The 15,335-nt window shown below is 36.8% G+C and overlaps 1 protein-coding gene across 1 annotated transcript in view; it reads left to right on the forward strand.

Annotated features, from left to right (window-relative positions):
- Rgs20 (regulator of G protein signaling 20) overlaps positions 1 to 2,473 on the forward strand; it is a 103,664-nt gene extending 101,191 nt beyond the window's left edge. Inside the window, 2 exon segments of the mRNA XM_015485693.2 lie at positions 584 to 776; positions 1,462 to 2,473. Of these exon segments, the coding sequence (XP_015341179.1) occupies positions 584 to 776; positions 1,462 to 1,650 (382 nt within the window). The 3' untranslated portion in view covers positions 1,651 to 2,473.
- The last annotated feature ends 12,862 nt before the right edge of the window (positions 2,474 to 15,335 follow it).

The following is a 15,335-nucleotide window of genomic DNA, read 5'->3' on the forward strand; positions in this document are numbered from 1 at the left end:
TAAAACAACAAGATCTTGTCTCTAAATAAAATATATAAAAAAAGGGCAAGGGATGTGGCTCAGTGGTTAAGTGCCCCTGAATTCAATCCCCAGTCCCCCCCCAAAAAAAAATTATTCCACTCTTCCACACATTTCCTTCTAGCAAGTACCCACGGTTCACTTTTCTTTCTTTCTTTCTAGAATGAAACTTTTTTTTAAAGAGAGAGAGAGAGAATTTTTTTTTTTAATATTTATCTTTTAGTTTTCGGCGGACACAACATCTTTGTTTGTATGTGGTGCTGAGGATCGAACCCGGGCCGCACGCATGCCAGGCGAGCGCGCTACCGCTAGAGCCACATCCCCAGCCCCACATTTTCAATTTTATACTAATCACATACATTAATAAATACACGTTGCTAGTGCAGAGATGATCCAGCTGAGGTTCTTTCCTTAGAAGATATGGGAAGTCTGAACCTAGTGGTTTGCCCTGGTCTAGGACACAGTCTTGTCCAGCATGAGCAAAACATCATAGCATAATAGCTATCCTCTCCCAGGGGCTTAGTGGATTCCAAGCACTTTAAGTAAATTCTCATTAAATCCTCAGCAAAAATCTAGAAACTACCATCATCATCATTTCACTGAATGAGGAACTTAATATGGACACAATGGAGTTCACCTTGCCCAAGGCCCCACAATTCATCAGTGAAACCCCAAGCATCATTGGCCCTCAGGCCTTGTGCACGCGAACCTCACAAAGGTACCCATCTAGTCAGCCTAATAATTGTTCCCAGAAATCTGTGATAGTGTTTTAGCTGGGGAAAAGGCTAAAGCATGCAGATGTTAGCCTTCATGTTATGGGAAATTAGCAAGGGCTACGTCTGTGCTTGCTACCTTTCCTACTACTTCCACAAAGGACACTGTACTCTCACTTAAAAGAAGCAATACAATGTTGTGGTTTTTGAAAGCAGTATGATCCCCTCCAGCATTAGAGCTTGTGAGAAATAAAAGTTCTGGCTCTTACCCACTTCTACTGAGTCAGAAACCCTGGGGATGGCACCCAGCAAACTACTTAATAAGCCCTCTAGGGGCTGCTAATGTTGCTGAAAAGTTAAAAACTCCCATTCTTTGGGCTTTTAGGTTTTCTTTTGGCAGTTTGGATTTTTAGATGACTTTGTTTGGTTTGAAAGGGGATTGGGGTTTTATTTTTCTCTGCAGGGGATTGGACCCAAGGGCAACTCTACCATTATGCTAGATCCCCAGCCCTTTTTATTTTGAGACAGGGTCTCACTAAGTTGCTCGGGCTAGCCTTGAACTTTCGATCCTCCTGCTTCAGCCTAATGAGTCTCTGGGATTACAGACATGTGCCACCACACCTGACTGGTTTGGGACTTTCAAAAGACAAAATGAGCTATGTGAATTGGGGGCAGATTTATAAAGAAATGTATCTAATACAACTGTTTAAACAAATGTTTCTATTGACAGGTCAGCTTGGACTCTCGAGTAAGAGAAGTAATCAACAGAAATATGGTGGAGCCATCCCAACATATATTTGATGATGCTCAACTTCAGATTTACACCCTAATGCACAGAGACTCTTATCCTCGATTCATGAACTCTACTGTCTATAAGGATTTGCTTCAGTCCTTATCTGAGAAAACAGCTGAAGCATAGGAATTTTCAAATATATTTATTATAAAAGAAAATAAAGAAGTTCTGGACTACATCTAGCACAGGGAAGTAAGAGGTAGTGATGTCTTCAGCTGGGATAATACTTGGGCTCATTTAATAACAGATGCTTCTTCCCTCTGGCAGATGGTTATATAGTCACAATGTAAATGTAAAGTACAGCCACCTTTAGAGATACTTTTGAGGAAAAAAATGGAATATGGCTGTTTTAGAAAGATAGTATATTTACATTTACAATAACAGCAGCATGTTCCCAGTGGCAAAGGATTTGCTAAAAGAAGCCATACTTCCTGGAGCATGTACATCCATCCATAGGAGCAAACTTTTGTTTTGCATGAGTTCAGTAGTAACCGATTACCCACAAAAGATATTCCAGTTGTTACTCAGATACCCTTTCCTTCCATCAAGCTTGGTCCGAATACTTCACTTACCAGTACCGTGATAGACCCAAATTCACATTTTATAAAGATGTAACCACTACCTGTAAAACTGATAATCCATTTTATATCTTAGAGTATGTATGTATGCGGATACATATATGTGCATGTGAATCTATACATGGGTAATGTCAAAGCACTGTGCTTTTAACTGGATGAGTCCCAAATGTTTGGTAAAAGAAGCCATGCTTAGAAAGTTCTTCTGTTGAAAAGAGTTACCATTATTTTATTATCATAATTTGCCAACCTAAAGAAATTCACAACTTGGTCATGTTCACAACGAAACCTTCAAGTAAATCTATTTCCATTTTTATTATTGAAATATGGGGAATTTTTACTCTAAAAAAACAAAGCACAAGAGTTTTATCTCAGTCTTTACTTTTTCATATATAAATATTTGGGATACATGCAACATATCTTTTAGCTCCCATATCTTTTAGTATTCTGTCATTATATTCCCACTATTTTTATCACAAATGGAATAACTTCAAAGCTTTAGGCAAATATAGTTTGTAGCTCAACCATCCTGAAGAACCCCATGTCTACAATGAGTGGGCAAAAACACAAAATCTAGACTGGTTTTAGTAGTGGGTTAGAAATTGATTTGCAAGTGGCCCACACCATGCTTTAGCCCACACATGAGGTAGTTCTCCTGTTAATCTCCCTACCCAGCCCTTCAAACAGCCTGTCTTCACTATTCAAATTCAAGTCCCAAGCCTAAGCCCCTGTCCCTCATTTCTCAGTAAACCATCTCACCTCCTACTCTACTATGAAAATTGTGTCCCTAATCCTCCACTTCCTGTGTAACCTACCAAATATGTACTAATCAGCATCTATTCTTGCCTCCTTCAGTCTCATTTCAGAAAACGTGTTCTTACTTCCTTTTAAAAATAATCCTAACCAGACATGGTGGCACACACCTGTAATCCCAACGGCTCGGGAGGCTGAGGCAGGGACAAAGTGAGTTCAAAGCCAGCCTCAGCAAAAAGCAAGGCACTACACAACTCAGTGAGACCCTGTCTCTAAGTAAAATACAAAATAAGGCTGGGAATGTGGCTCAGTGGTCAAGTGCCCCTGAGTTCAATCCCTGGTTCCCCCCTACAAAAAAAAAGAGTCAATCCCTTGCACATGTTTTTGCTTCTATATCTTCCCATCTCGTTTTTCACTAAGCAGAGTGTATCACTGTAATTAAGAAATAAACCCTGTCCTCTACTAATTTATATCAGACAAGGAAACAGATTGTCAATGGCAACTGCAATGTGATATAGTTAAGTACAGTAACGGGACAAACAGCTATATGAGTATTGCAGGGTTATAGAAAAATTTTGCAGTGGTGGTACCAAAGCTAAAACAGCAACAATGTGTATGTGCTAGTGGGGAAGGAGGTGAGGTTCCTGGTAGAAGGGAAGGTCTTCATAAATGAAGTGACCTCAACTAAGCCCCGTTATGGATATGGTGAGTATGAGGTAACTGTAAGACATAAAAAGACATTAAGAAATCAGCTGAGTTGGAGGTAACTGGGTAGTCGAGATTCAGGGCTGGAGTATTGACTTGGGATTTCTCAGCATGTAGACAAATAAGATTTTCTGGAGAGGCATAGCAAGAAGAAAGCTAAGGATAAATCCTAGCAAGGATGGATGGAGAAATGAGAATCCCAAAGGAGACTTAGAAGGATTCACCTCAATACAAGTAACAAGGAAGTCAGGGACATGTAAAGCTGTGGCACTTGAATGAGACAAGTTTCAAGCAGAAGCTTCCATAAACTCCACTCTCATATTACTTATGGGGGTCCTATCTGTTATGTTAGGAGGCTGAGGGGGCAGTGAATAGCGGGGAACACTCCTAAAGCAACCACCCATTAGCTTTCTCACTTTTGTGTCCTCACCTTCACCTTGGCCTTTCCCCACACTGTAAGCATGCTCCATTTCTCAGCGAAGGACAAGCCTGCATTCTGTTTTAATTGTTGAGTCTCCTCCTTTTTCAGACTTTTCACCACTTGCTGCCTCCACCTTGTGCTAATCATGCTCAAACCAACTACCTACTCTAAGGATGGCTCTACCTACAAGTTTAAACCCCAACCCCACTATTTTTCTTTATATCAAGGGCCTCATCTCAATGACAGCTCAGGTTCTTGACATGGACAATTCATGGCTGGAAACACTCCTTCCCTATCTTCTCAGGCTCTCTTCTACTTCTCCATATTCTGTCATTTTTATTTCTTTCCTCCCCAGGCAGGAAAGCAGGGCAGCTACAGGCTTAGGTCTGGAGCCAGACTTTCTGACTCCACCATCCACTGTTGTGTGGTAATGGCTATACTTAGCCTTCCTGGGCCTGTTTCCTCATTAATAAAAATGGTCCAATTAATAATTGGATCTGGTACTAAGCATTGCTATGATTAAAACTAATGCATATTGGGGCTGGGGTTGTGGCTCAGTGGTAGAGCACTTGCCTAGCATATATGAGGCACTGGGTTCAATTCTTAGCACCACTTATAAATAAAATAAATAAATGTCCATTGACAATTAAAAATTTTTTAAAAAAATTAATGCATGTAAAATCCAGTATCAATGTTATTATTTCTTGCCCATTAAATGTGATGGCCCCTAAAGTCTGGACTTTAGCTTACTTTTCTTACTAATCTATATGCTCTCCCTTGGTTCTCATATCCCCTTCTCATTATTTAAAATACTACCCAGTATACTAATGGCTATCAAATCAGAATCTGGTCTGTGCTTCCTATGGCTGCTGGCTTGACAGCTCCACTGGTATATCCCTCAGATGAATGAAACTCAGCCTGCCTTAACTATGACTCATCTCCCCTTTGGCTCTCCACCCTCCAGCCTCTTGGCCCCTGCCTGTAATCCAGTCACCCAGCCAGTAGCTATTATCTGGGTGTTAACTTTGATTCTTCCCTGCCGTTCTCCTACCAAATGCACTAAGACTTATCATGTACCTCAACATTTTTTGATATCTTATTCTTTCTTCTGACCCCATCAGATCTTACCTGCATCATTGCCAAAAGAGCTTAACTGGTCTGCCTCTTGCACCCCCACCTCAGCCCATTCAAATTCATCTGTCAAATTGTTATCAGGTCATCTTTCTCACATACAAATCTGCTTGCCACTCTCTCCACTCTTTAAAAATTTTCAGTACAAATTGCCTACAGTACAAATATGGAGTTCTTGGTCTGGCATATGAGCTGTGATATTACTAACCCTCCCCTCTCCCCGGCCCCAAGCCAGCCCCTCAAGTGGTAGACTCTAGACATCAGCCCTTCACAACTGTTTGTGAGAACTTGGTTCATACTTTCTACTGCCTCTTGCCTGGTCACTCTAAAACACCGTGCTTCACCCAGTTAACTCTAATTGTTCCTTTAAGATTTATTTCACATTACCTCTTACAGAAGCCTTCCTTACCTGACCTCTCAACATCCTATGTTGAGGGCCATTCTTTAGTGTTACAGGAATGTTTTATACAAATGAAATCACTACAAATCATGCTGATGTATCTTTTCCACTAGATGGTAAGCTTCAAGGGCACTGAAAATAATTTTACCCATCATTTTAGCTTTAATATTAGCTTACAGCAGTATTCATAAAGGTTTGTAGAACTATAGAATTTCCCACAAAATAAAAACTACATTCCAAAAATTGTTTCACAATGTATTATAAAAGATACCATTATCACCTATGCAACTACAGAACTCACTACTACTATTACTACTACTACTACTATGGACCAATTCAGTGGGTAAATCCCACTGTATATGAATGTCCCAAACTACCCCACAAATTCAATTCAATTCCAAGTTTTTCTTCTAAGTAAAATTTAATAGGTGATTTTGCTGTATTTGGAAAAACATATATAAACAAATAGAAATTCCAAATGGCTTACATATCTAACAGCTTTTAAAATAAAAACACATTAAGCCTGGGGTGGTGGTGCATGCCTGTAATCCCAGTGGCTCGGGAGGCTCAGGCAGGAGGATTGTGAGTTCAAAGCCAGCATCAGCAACTTAGTGAGGTGCTAAGAAACTCACTGAGACCCTATCTCTAAATAAAAATACAAAATAGGGCTGGGGATGTGGCTCAGTGGTTGAGTGCTCCTGAGTTCAGTCCCTGGTACCCCGCCCCCTGGAAAAAAAAGAAAAGCACATTAAGACTATTGGAAGACAATATAGACAATATTTTTATAACCTCAGATGAAAAATATTTTCCTAAGCAAAACATAAAATGTAGAATCCAGAAAATACTGGTAGATTTGATTATATAAAAAAGTTAAAATGTAAACCTCAGCCTCTATAACAATCTAAAAATTACTATGGAGAATTTATTAGTGTGCCTACAACTTAAGATATAACTCTGTAGACAAAAAAAGAAAAGGCATAATAAAAGATAATTAATATTTGGGCATGGCTGCACAAACTTGTAATCCCAGTGACTCGGGAAGCTGAAGCAGGAGAATCCCAAGTTCAAGGCCAGCCTCAGTATCTTAGTAAGACCCTGTCTCAAAATAGAAAGAACTGGGAATGTAGCTCAGTGGTAAGGTGCCCTTGGGTTCAATCCCCAGTACAAAAAAAAAAAATAAAATAACAGAGAAATTAACTGATTAATAAATAAGACAGGCATAATAAATATAAAAAGATAAAAAACACAATTTAAAATTTTGAAATGACAGTGGTTACTATTTCTACCCTAGATTTGCAAAAATCAAGACAGTTAATGGTATCCAGTATTAGCAATGTCAGAAAATGGGAACTTATACCCAGTTGGCAAGCAGATAGTCTAGTGTGATTTTTTGGAAAATAATGCGTCAATATATGTCATTTTTGATGTACTATCCACTAGCTAAACAATTATACTTCTAGCAAAACATAAGTTGTAAACAGAATAAAGATAAGGATATTAATTATAACATTGTTTATGGTAATAAAGTCTACTCCATAGGAGGATAGTTGAGAAGAGAATGGAGTATATACACATGGATTTCTCTCCAGTTAAATGAATGTGATACATATGGGTTGGCAGATAAGGATTCTAAGATAAACTGTTGAGAAAAAAAAAGTTACAGGATATGCATATGTCCCCATTTATATTAATAATGGTCATTCCAAACACATTTCCCTCACTGACTGAAGTAGGTATTAAGTGCTTTATACATTATTGTTTAGTCCTAACTCAAAGTCCTATTGGCTAAAATGGTGTTGCTTTATAGACTAGGCAAAGGGCTGGCATACCCTCCTCAATCTCTTATCTAATAAGTGGTATAAATAGGTTTGAATCTGAACAGATCATAAGACCACTCTGTAATGCCAGTTTCCTAGGAAAGAAGATTACGTAGTGGTAATCAAGTGGGCACGTGCACACACACACACACACACACAAATACACAAAATGAGGCTTTTTTTTTTTTCTATTAGAATTTTTGAACTTGAAGCTAAACCACCTAAGCTTTCTTTCCTGGGATGTGTATCAAAAACTTCAATGCTGTGGGGCTGAGGGGTATAAGCTCAGTGACAATATACACAACAATACCTTGGTTCAATCCCCAGCTACAACAAAAATTTTCAGTGATGAATTGTCTAAGCTGGATAAAGTACAGTAGTCACCAAATAGCTTTTCCTGAATAATGCCCAACTTAACCTCATGGAGGGATCAAACTAGCCTTGATATTACAGCACACCCACTTAAAATAACTATTCCAGAGGAATATGCTAGAAAGGCAAGCAATTAACTCAAATATTATTTTTTTTAAAACCCTAAGAGTTCAATTTGATCAGTCTAGGAATGGGAAGTCTGGTTTTTAAGGTTGTTTGGTTGTGGAACTAAGGTGGAACTTAGGGATGATTTATTACTAAATGATATCCAATCTTTTTATTTTTTTGGAGATAGGGTCTCAATAATTTGCTGAAGCTGGCCTCAAACTTGTGATCCTCCTGTCTTAATCTCCCAAGATCCTGGGATTATAGTATGCACCACCATGTCCAGCTTGGGAAGTCTGAAATTTTAATTATCTACTTAAACAATACAGAGGGGAAAACTTGCTATCAGTTCCTTTTCTTACCATGCAAGAATTCTCTCTCTTCTCACTTAAATAAATCCTGCCCTACTAACTACTGCCTTTCATTATTGTCTGTGGATTTTATTCTTCAAATTTGCAAGACAAGAACCATGAAAGAAATTGGTAAATCAGAGAAACTAGTTTCATAACAAATTCTGATTTTATTTTTGGCCCCCAAGAAAGGGCACTTTGGAAGGTCATCTGCCAACACCACCACAGACCTCTCTCTGGATTTCCCTGATAAGATGCCCAAACAAATAGCCTTACACATGGAATCCAAAACCAAACTCCCCTTCTACTGGGGGCCATTAAACAGGCCTCTCTGTAGAAGGACCCTGATTGCTGTCCCCTTTCAGCCTAAAGCAGCCAGAGTGATCATCACCCCTTTCCTATAAAGGCAGTTAAAGGCACTTCTTCAGAACAAGGAAATAAGTAAGGATAGTTAATGGTCAGCCAATCAGGGTAATGGGCCTCAATGAGATTAACCTGTAGAAAAATCCAAATATCCCAGCAACTCCTTTGTCCTAAAACTGTGCAAGAAAACAGATTTGGGGGTAGAACCAAATAAAGATCACAGTAAAGTTTAAACTCAAAGGCTAAAGGACACACAGCCAATTGGAGGGTCACGGACAAGGGATCTGCCATAACACTTTTCCAGTAACTGTTAGCAAGGGTTTTGATCACTGCCCCTACCCAAAAGCTATAAAAGCCCCCACATCTACTACATTTAAGTGGAAAACTGGCTCTCAGTTCCCCTCTTGCCTTATGGAAGTTATCTTTTATTCTCACTTAAATAAATCCTCCTCCATTCACTCTTGAAAATGAATAAATAAACATACAGAGGTTTTAATGGTCTTACAGACATGCTTTGACTGAAGTTTGCTTTATTTTGAAGAGAATTAGGACTGTCATTTTAAGGAGAAGAAAAGGATGGACTTTTTACGGGAGTTCATGGGGACAAGGAAATGACCCAGAGAAAATACACAAAAGGAAAACAAAGGAATAAAAAGTAAGTTACTATACACCATCAGTAAAACACAAAGGGAGATATCAAGACAGGAAAGAGACAAAAGAGCTTGAAGATAAAAAACAATGAATAAGACTCTAATTAATTATTAATAATTACTTTTTTTTTGGTGGGGCTGGGGATTGAACCCAGGGCCTTGTGCATGCAAGGCAAGCACTTTACCAACTAAGCTATATCCCCAGCCCAATAATTACTTTTAAGTGTAAATGGATTAAACTTCCTAATCAAGAGACACAAAGTGGCTTACTAAATTAAAAAAAAAGATCCAACAATACACTGTATATAAGACTCACTTTTAGGTTTAGGGTATATGTTTAAAGAAAAAGGAAGGAAAAAGATATTCTATGCAAATGGTGGCCATACTTACATCAGACTAAATCAAAAAATGCCAATAGACAAAATAAGACATATGATAATAAAATGGCCAATTTACAAGGAAGGCATAATGTGTAATGTGTGTGTATGTGTATGTGTGTGTGTGTGTGTGTGTGTGTAATCAAAGCACCTAAACATAGAAAGCAAACGCTGAGAGAACTAAAGGGAAAACCAGACAGCAATCTAGCAATAATAGGAAACTTTAATATTCCATTTTCAATAATGGATAGAATATTCAGACAGAAAATCAGTAAAGAAACAGGACATGAATGGCACTACAGACCAAGTAGAACAAACATACAGAACATTCCATCCAACAACAGCAAAATACACATTCTTCTCAAATAAACATAAAACATTTTACAGGACAGATCACCTATGAAGTCCCAAAACAAGCCTTACCAAACAAGAACAAACAAAAAAGACTTAATTCATACCAACTACCTTTTCCAGCCAAAATGAATTTTTACAATCAATAGAAAACTCATATATATGAAAATTAAAACAACACTTTTTTTTAAGCTGTTGATAGACTTTTATTTATTTTTATGTGGAACTGAGGATCAAACCCAGTACCTCACACATGCTAGGCAAGCGCACTACTATTGAGCCACAACCCCATACCAAAAGAACACACTCTTAAACAATTGATGGGTTAAATTCTTGCAACAAACAAAACATATCCAAAACTTATGGAATTCAGGAAAAACACTACCAAGAGGAAATTTTTATAGCAATAAACACCTCAAGGACAAGAACAAACTATGCCCAAAATTAGCAAAAAGAAGGAAATAATAAAGATTAGAGCTAAAACAAAACAGAAAAATTGGGGGGTGGGGGGGTCACTGAAATGGAGTTGGGTTTTTAAAATTGACAAACTTCTAGCTAGATTAATGAAAAAAATAGCTGAAAACATAATAAAAAATAAAAGATGAAAGAGAAAGCATATTTCCAATACCACAGAAATGAAAATGATCATTAACTTATGAACAATTATATATATCAACAAATTGGATAATATAAGAGAAACGGATAAATTCCTAAAAACATAAATTCTACCAAGACCAAATCATGAAGAAACAGAAAAAATGAAGGTCAATAATAAGTAAGGAGATAATCAATAATCAATAATAATAACATGTCTTCCATTCATGAAAAGCCCAGATGCAGATGGCTTCACTGGTGAATTCTACCAAACATTTAAAGAACTAATGACATTCTTTCTCAAACTCTTCCAAATAATTCATGGAGGAACATTTCCAAATATACTTGAAGAAGCCAGAATTACTCTGATACTTAAGTCAGAGAAAGACACTACAAAAGGACTATAGACCAATATTCCTGATGATGGTAAACACAAAAACTACAACAAAATACTACCAAGCTGAATTCAACAGCACATTAAAAGGATCACACGAGACTGGGGTGGTGGCTCAGCAGTAGAGCACTCACCTAGCACATGCGAGGCCCTGGGTTCAATCCTCAGCACTACAGAAAAATAAATAAAATAAAGGTTTGGTGTTCAACTACAACTAAAAAATAAATATTTTTTTTAAAAAAAGGATCACACACCATAATAAAGTGAGATTATCTGAGATGGATGCAAGCATAGTTCAACAGTAGAAAATCAATTTGTGATATTCCACAGTAAAAGAATAAAAATCATGATCATTTCACACATGATAAAAACTCTCAGCAAACTAGAAATACAAAGAAATTACTTTAACATAATAAAAGCCATATATAAAAAGCCCACAGCTGACATCACACTCAATCTGTGAAAACTGTTTCCTCTAAGACCAGGAAAAGGAAAAAAGCCTCACTCTAATACCAGAAGTACTAGCCAGGACAATTAGGCAAGAAAAAAAATTAAAGACATCCAAATCAGAAGCCAGGTGGCTTCTGTAACATACCTGTAATCCCACACACCTGTAATCCCAGCAGCTCAGGAGGCTAAGGCAAGAAGATCAAAGCCCTCAAAATAAAAAAGGGGTTAGGTGCCCCTGGGTTCAATCTCTAGCACCAAAAAAATAAAATAAAATAAAATAAAGGCATCCAAATCACAAAGGAAGAAGTAAAATTATGCCTGCTTATAGATGACAAGTTCTTATGTGTAAAAAATCTGTCTCCAAAACAGTAAACCTGTTGGAGCAAAAAAAATTCAGGAAAGTTACAGGGGCTGGGATTGTGGCTCAGTGGTGGATTGCTCACCTAGCATGCATGAGTCACTGGGTTCGATCCTCAGCATCACATATGTAAAATAAAACTAAAAAATAAATATTAAAAAAAAGAAAGTTACAAGATACAAATCAACAAATCAATCTGTTACCACTTTTATATGGTAACAACAAATTATCTGAAAAAGAAATTAGGAAAATAATTAACAATTAATTAAATGAATTAAAGACTTAAACATTAAGACTCGAAACTATAAAAGAAGAAATGCTCCATGGCATTAGTCTTGGTGATAGTTTCTTAGAGATGACACCAAACACAGACGCAACAAAAGTGAAAACAGACAAGTGGGAGTACATCAAAGTACAACACCTCTGCTCTATAAAGGGAAAGGTGTGAAAAGGCAATCTACATAATGGAAAAAACATTTGCAAATTATTTATCTGATAAAGGGTTAATATTTAAAATATACAAGGAAATCCCACAACTCAAAGAGCATGAAAACAAATAGCCCAACTTAAAAAAGGATAGAGGACTTGAATAGACAGTTCTGCAAAGAAGACATACATAACAGGCATATTTAATATGCTCCATATCATTACTTATTAGAGAAATGCAAATCAAAACCAGAAGATAGCATTTCACACCTCATAGAAAATGGATAGCCATCAAAAAAACAAAGAATAACAAGTGCTGGCACATATATGGAGAAATTGTAAAATCTATATACTGTTGGTGGGCGTGCAAATGGAGAAACAAAATTTAGGAAAACAGAATGAAAGTTCCTAAAAAAAAAAAAAACAATCAGAAATAGAATTACCATTTCATGCAGTAATCCCATTTCTGGGTATATGTGAAAAAAAGAACTGAGATCGAAATCTCAAAGAGAAATACAAACTCCATCTACTGTAGTATCATCACTATAGTAAAGACGTAAAAATTACCTAAATTTGCATTGATAGACTATGAAAAAGAAAACATGTTCTATATACAAAATGGAATACTGTTCACCCATAGAAGAGAATCCTACCAAATAGATAGGATTTGTGGATCAAAATGGATAAAACTTGAAAACATTATATTAAGTGAAATAAGCCAGTCACAGGACTCATAGAAGCAAAGAATAAAATGGTGATTGCCAGGAGCTGGGGAGAGGGAAAATGGGAAGTTGCTGTTCAGGGGGTGTAGTTTCAGTTATGAACTAGCTCAAGAGATCTGCTATAACACATTTTGCTTATAATTAACAATACTTTGCTGTAAAAAAACTTAAGTGGGCAGCCCTCATATTATCTGTTCTTACCATAATGAAAAACATTTTAAATTTTAAAAAGATGGACACAAGAGCAAAGGAATTCTGAGACAAGCTATTCTGATATTGACCCATAGCCTTAATAGAAACTTTAATGCTCTTCAAGATGTCTTCTGCTTCTGCAGATAAATGGAAACCTTAGTGCACTCGTAGCTCTTGATGTTCTGTATCAAAGTTATTATTTAACTCAAATACTCATCCAAAACAATTTTTTTTGTTGTTGCTTGAACACAAAGGAAATTAATATTCTTTCAAGATATTTATAGTAGTTCTAATTTCCACATGGCTGGATCTATCCCAGGTCCCCTTGGCTTCACCACAAAGGATCCCTGCACGTTGTACGCAAAAGAGGCACAGAGAACCCTATATGTAACTCATGCTGACTTAGCTATCTATCATTGTTCGTATAATAATCATCCCAGGGAAAAGTAGGGGGTGGGATAGGACTCTGAATGAGACCCACAAGGGACAAATGGAGGGGAGAAGTTACCCTCTAAAGGATTTGGGAAAATGTTTAGGAACTAGAACCAAAGAGATAAAAGCTATAGCTATGCCATTCAAACTCCTGTGCTCTCATAGTGGTTAACTTTTGTGTATCAGCTACTTTCACAGTGGCATTTTTACACAAACAACTTTTATTTCAAAGTAGTTCAGTCAAGTTATGGAAACGTGAGTTCATTTAACCAGACTATATGGAATATTGCATATGAAGTGTTTCTATCTTTACAGTTATGGCCATTGAGAAAAAAATAATGACTGTCTTTATGTGGTATCTAGGGAAACCTAGAAGCAGGTCAATCATTTGAGGCAGTTGCTCATGCTTTCATATCCATCCTCAAGCTAAACAAACAAGTGCAAGAATACACAGGTTGATTTGAGGGGGAAAAAGGGGGTTTTTTTCACAATTAATAAAACGATTGCATCACTATAGAATTAAAGTACAAAAATGGATCATCCCAACACTGTATCTAGCACGATATATTTCTTTCTTTAAAACTGGAAGTCTAAAACATTACCAACCAGTGCCCATGGTACCATTTCAGTTCCCCAATCTGTGAAATGTTCTTTATATCTAATTTCTATGTTGCCAAATACAAAGGTAATGAGCTGACACAAACACAAGCAAGAAAAAACTATTTCATGAGCACCCACTATGATATAGGCATTCCTCTAGGTGCTAAAGATATAGCAGAGAACAATTTTCCCACAAGAACTTAACAAGTCCACCTTCATCTACTGCTGATCCTCCTACATAGCCACAGTCACGAGATTTTTTTTCCAATACACTTCTCTATTAGTTCTGACTGACCTCAATTTACTTCAAGATTCCTCAAAGTATTTCTTCCAGTATATCTAGGAATTCATCAGTAACTGTTCTATTAACTGTGAAGTAGCATCTTCAAGGTTGGTACTTTATTTCTTAATACGCAGCTTTTACTGGTAATTCCCCATCAGTGATATTCCTATCACATTTCCCAGTAAGATATTCAACTTTTCTGCAATGGCTAATTTTCTACAACTGAAGAAAAGAAGGTGGGGAAAACAGTTGACTAAAACGCCTTAGATCATAACTCTTTAACTGCAGTTTTTATTTTGAAAACTCAATTCAAAATCCCCAAATTATACTTTGACATTTAAAGACAATCTTTGAGTAGCTATAAAAGTAGACAGAGTCTCTTACTTCTTTTGTTGTCTTGTTAATATTTTAAACATTTTCCATTTGTGAGATATAAACAGATTTAGGTATTTGGGCATATATAAATATTTCAGAATTTCTGCCACAGCTAGCAAAATTTATAAATCAATATTCATCAGCAGTTGGGTAAGCAAAAAAATAAAAATAAAAAACAAGGTTTTTACTGTTTTCCCAAGATGGTTCTGTATTATTCACCACTGTATCTGTCTACCTTAAATTCCTTTGTATGTTCACTTACAAGTTACTCTGTCCTGAAGTAAATATCGTAAAATATTACCCTTTATTGTACTTACTTCTAATGATTTGATAACTGGTCCGAATCCCTCAGTAGTAAGACCAACATATTATAATATGTGCACATAAGGATACAGTTTTGTCTATTTGGAACCACCACTCCCTCCCAATCACCAGCAGTCCAGGAAAAGAAAAAACATACTCTGAACTACTGCTCAATTCTCATTTGAGCAGACTTTACTTACACAAAACTATACTCTAGAAATACCTCAGTAGTTGGAGGATAAAGGGTACTTTTTAAACAAAAGGAAAAATAAAATTCAATGTCTAAAAAGAATGACAAAATGTGATACACAC

Source organism: Marmota marmota, unplaced genomic scaffold (assembly GCF_001458135.2).
Source record: "Marmota marmota marmota unplaced genomic scaffold, marMar, whole genome shotgun sequence".
Classification (NCBI taxonomy): domain Eukaryota; kingdom Metazoa; phylum Chordata; class Mammalia; order Rodentia; family Sciuridae; genus Marmota; species Marmota marmota.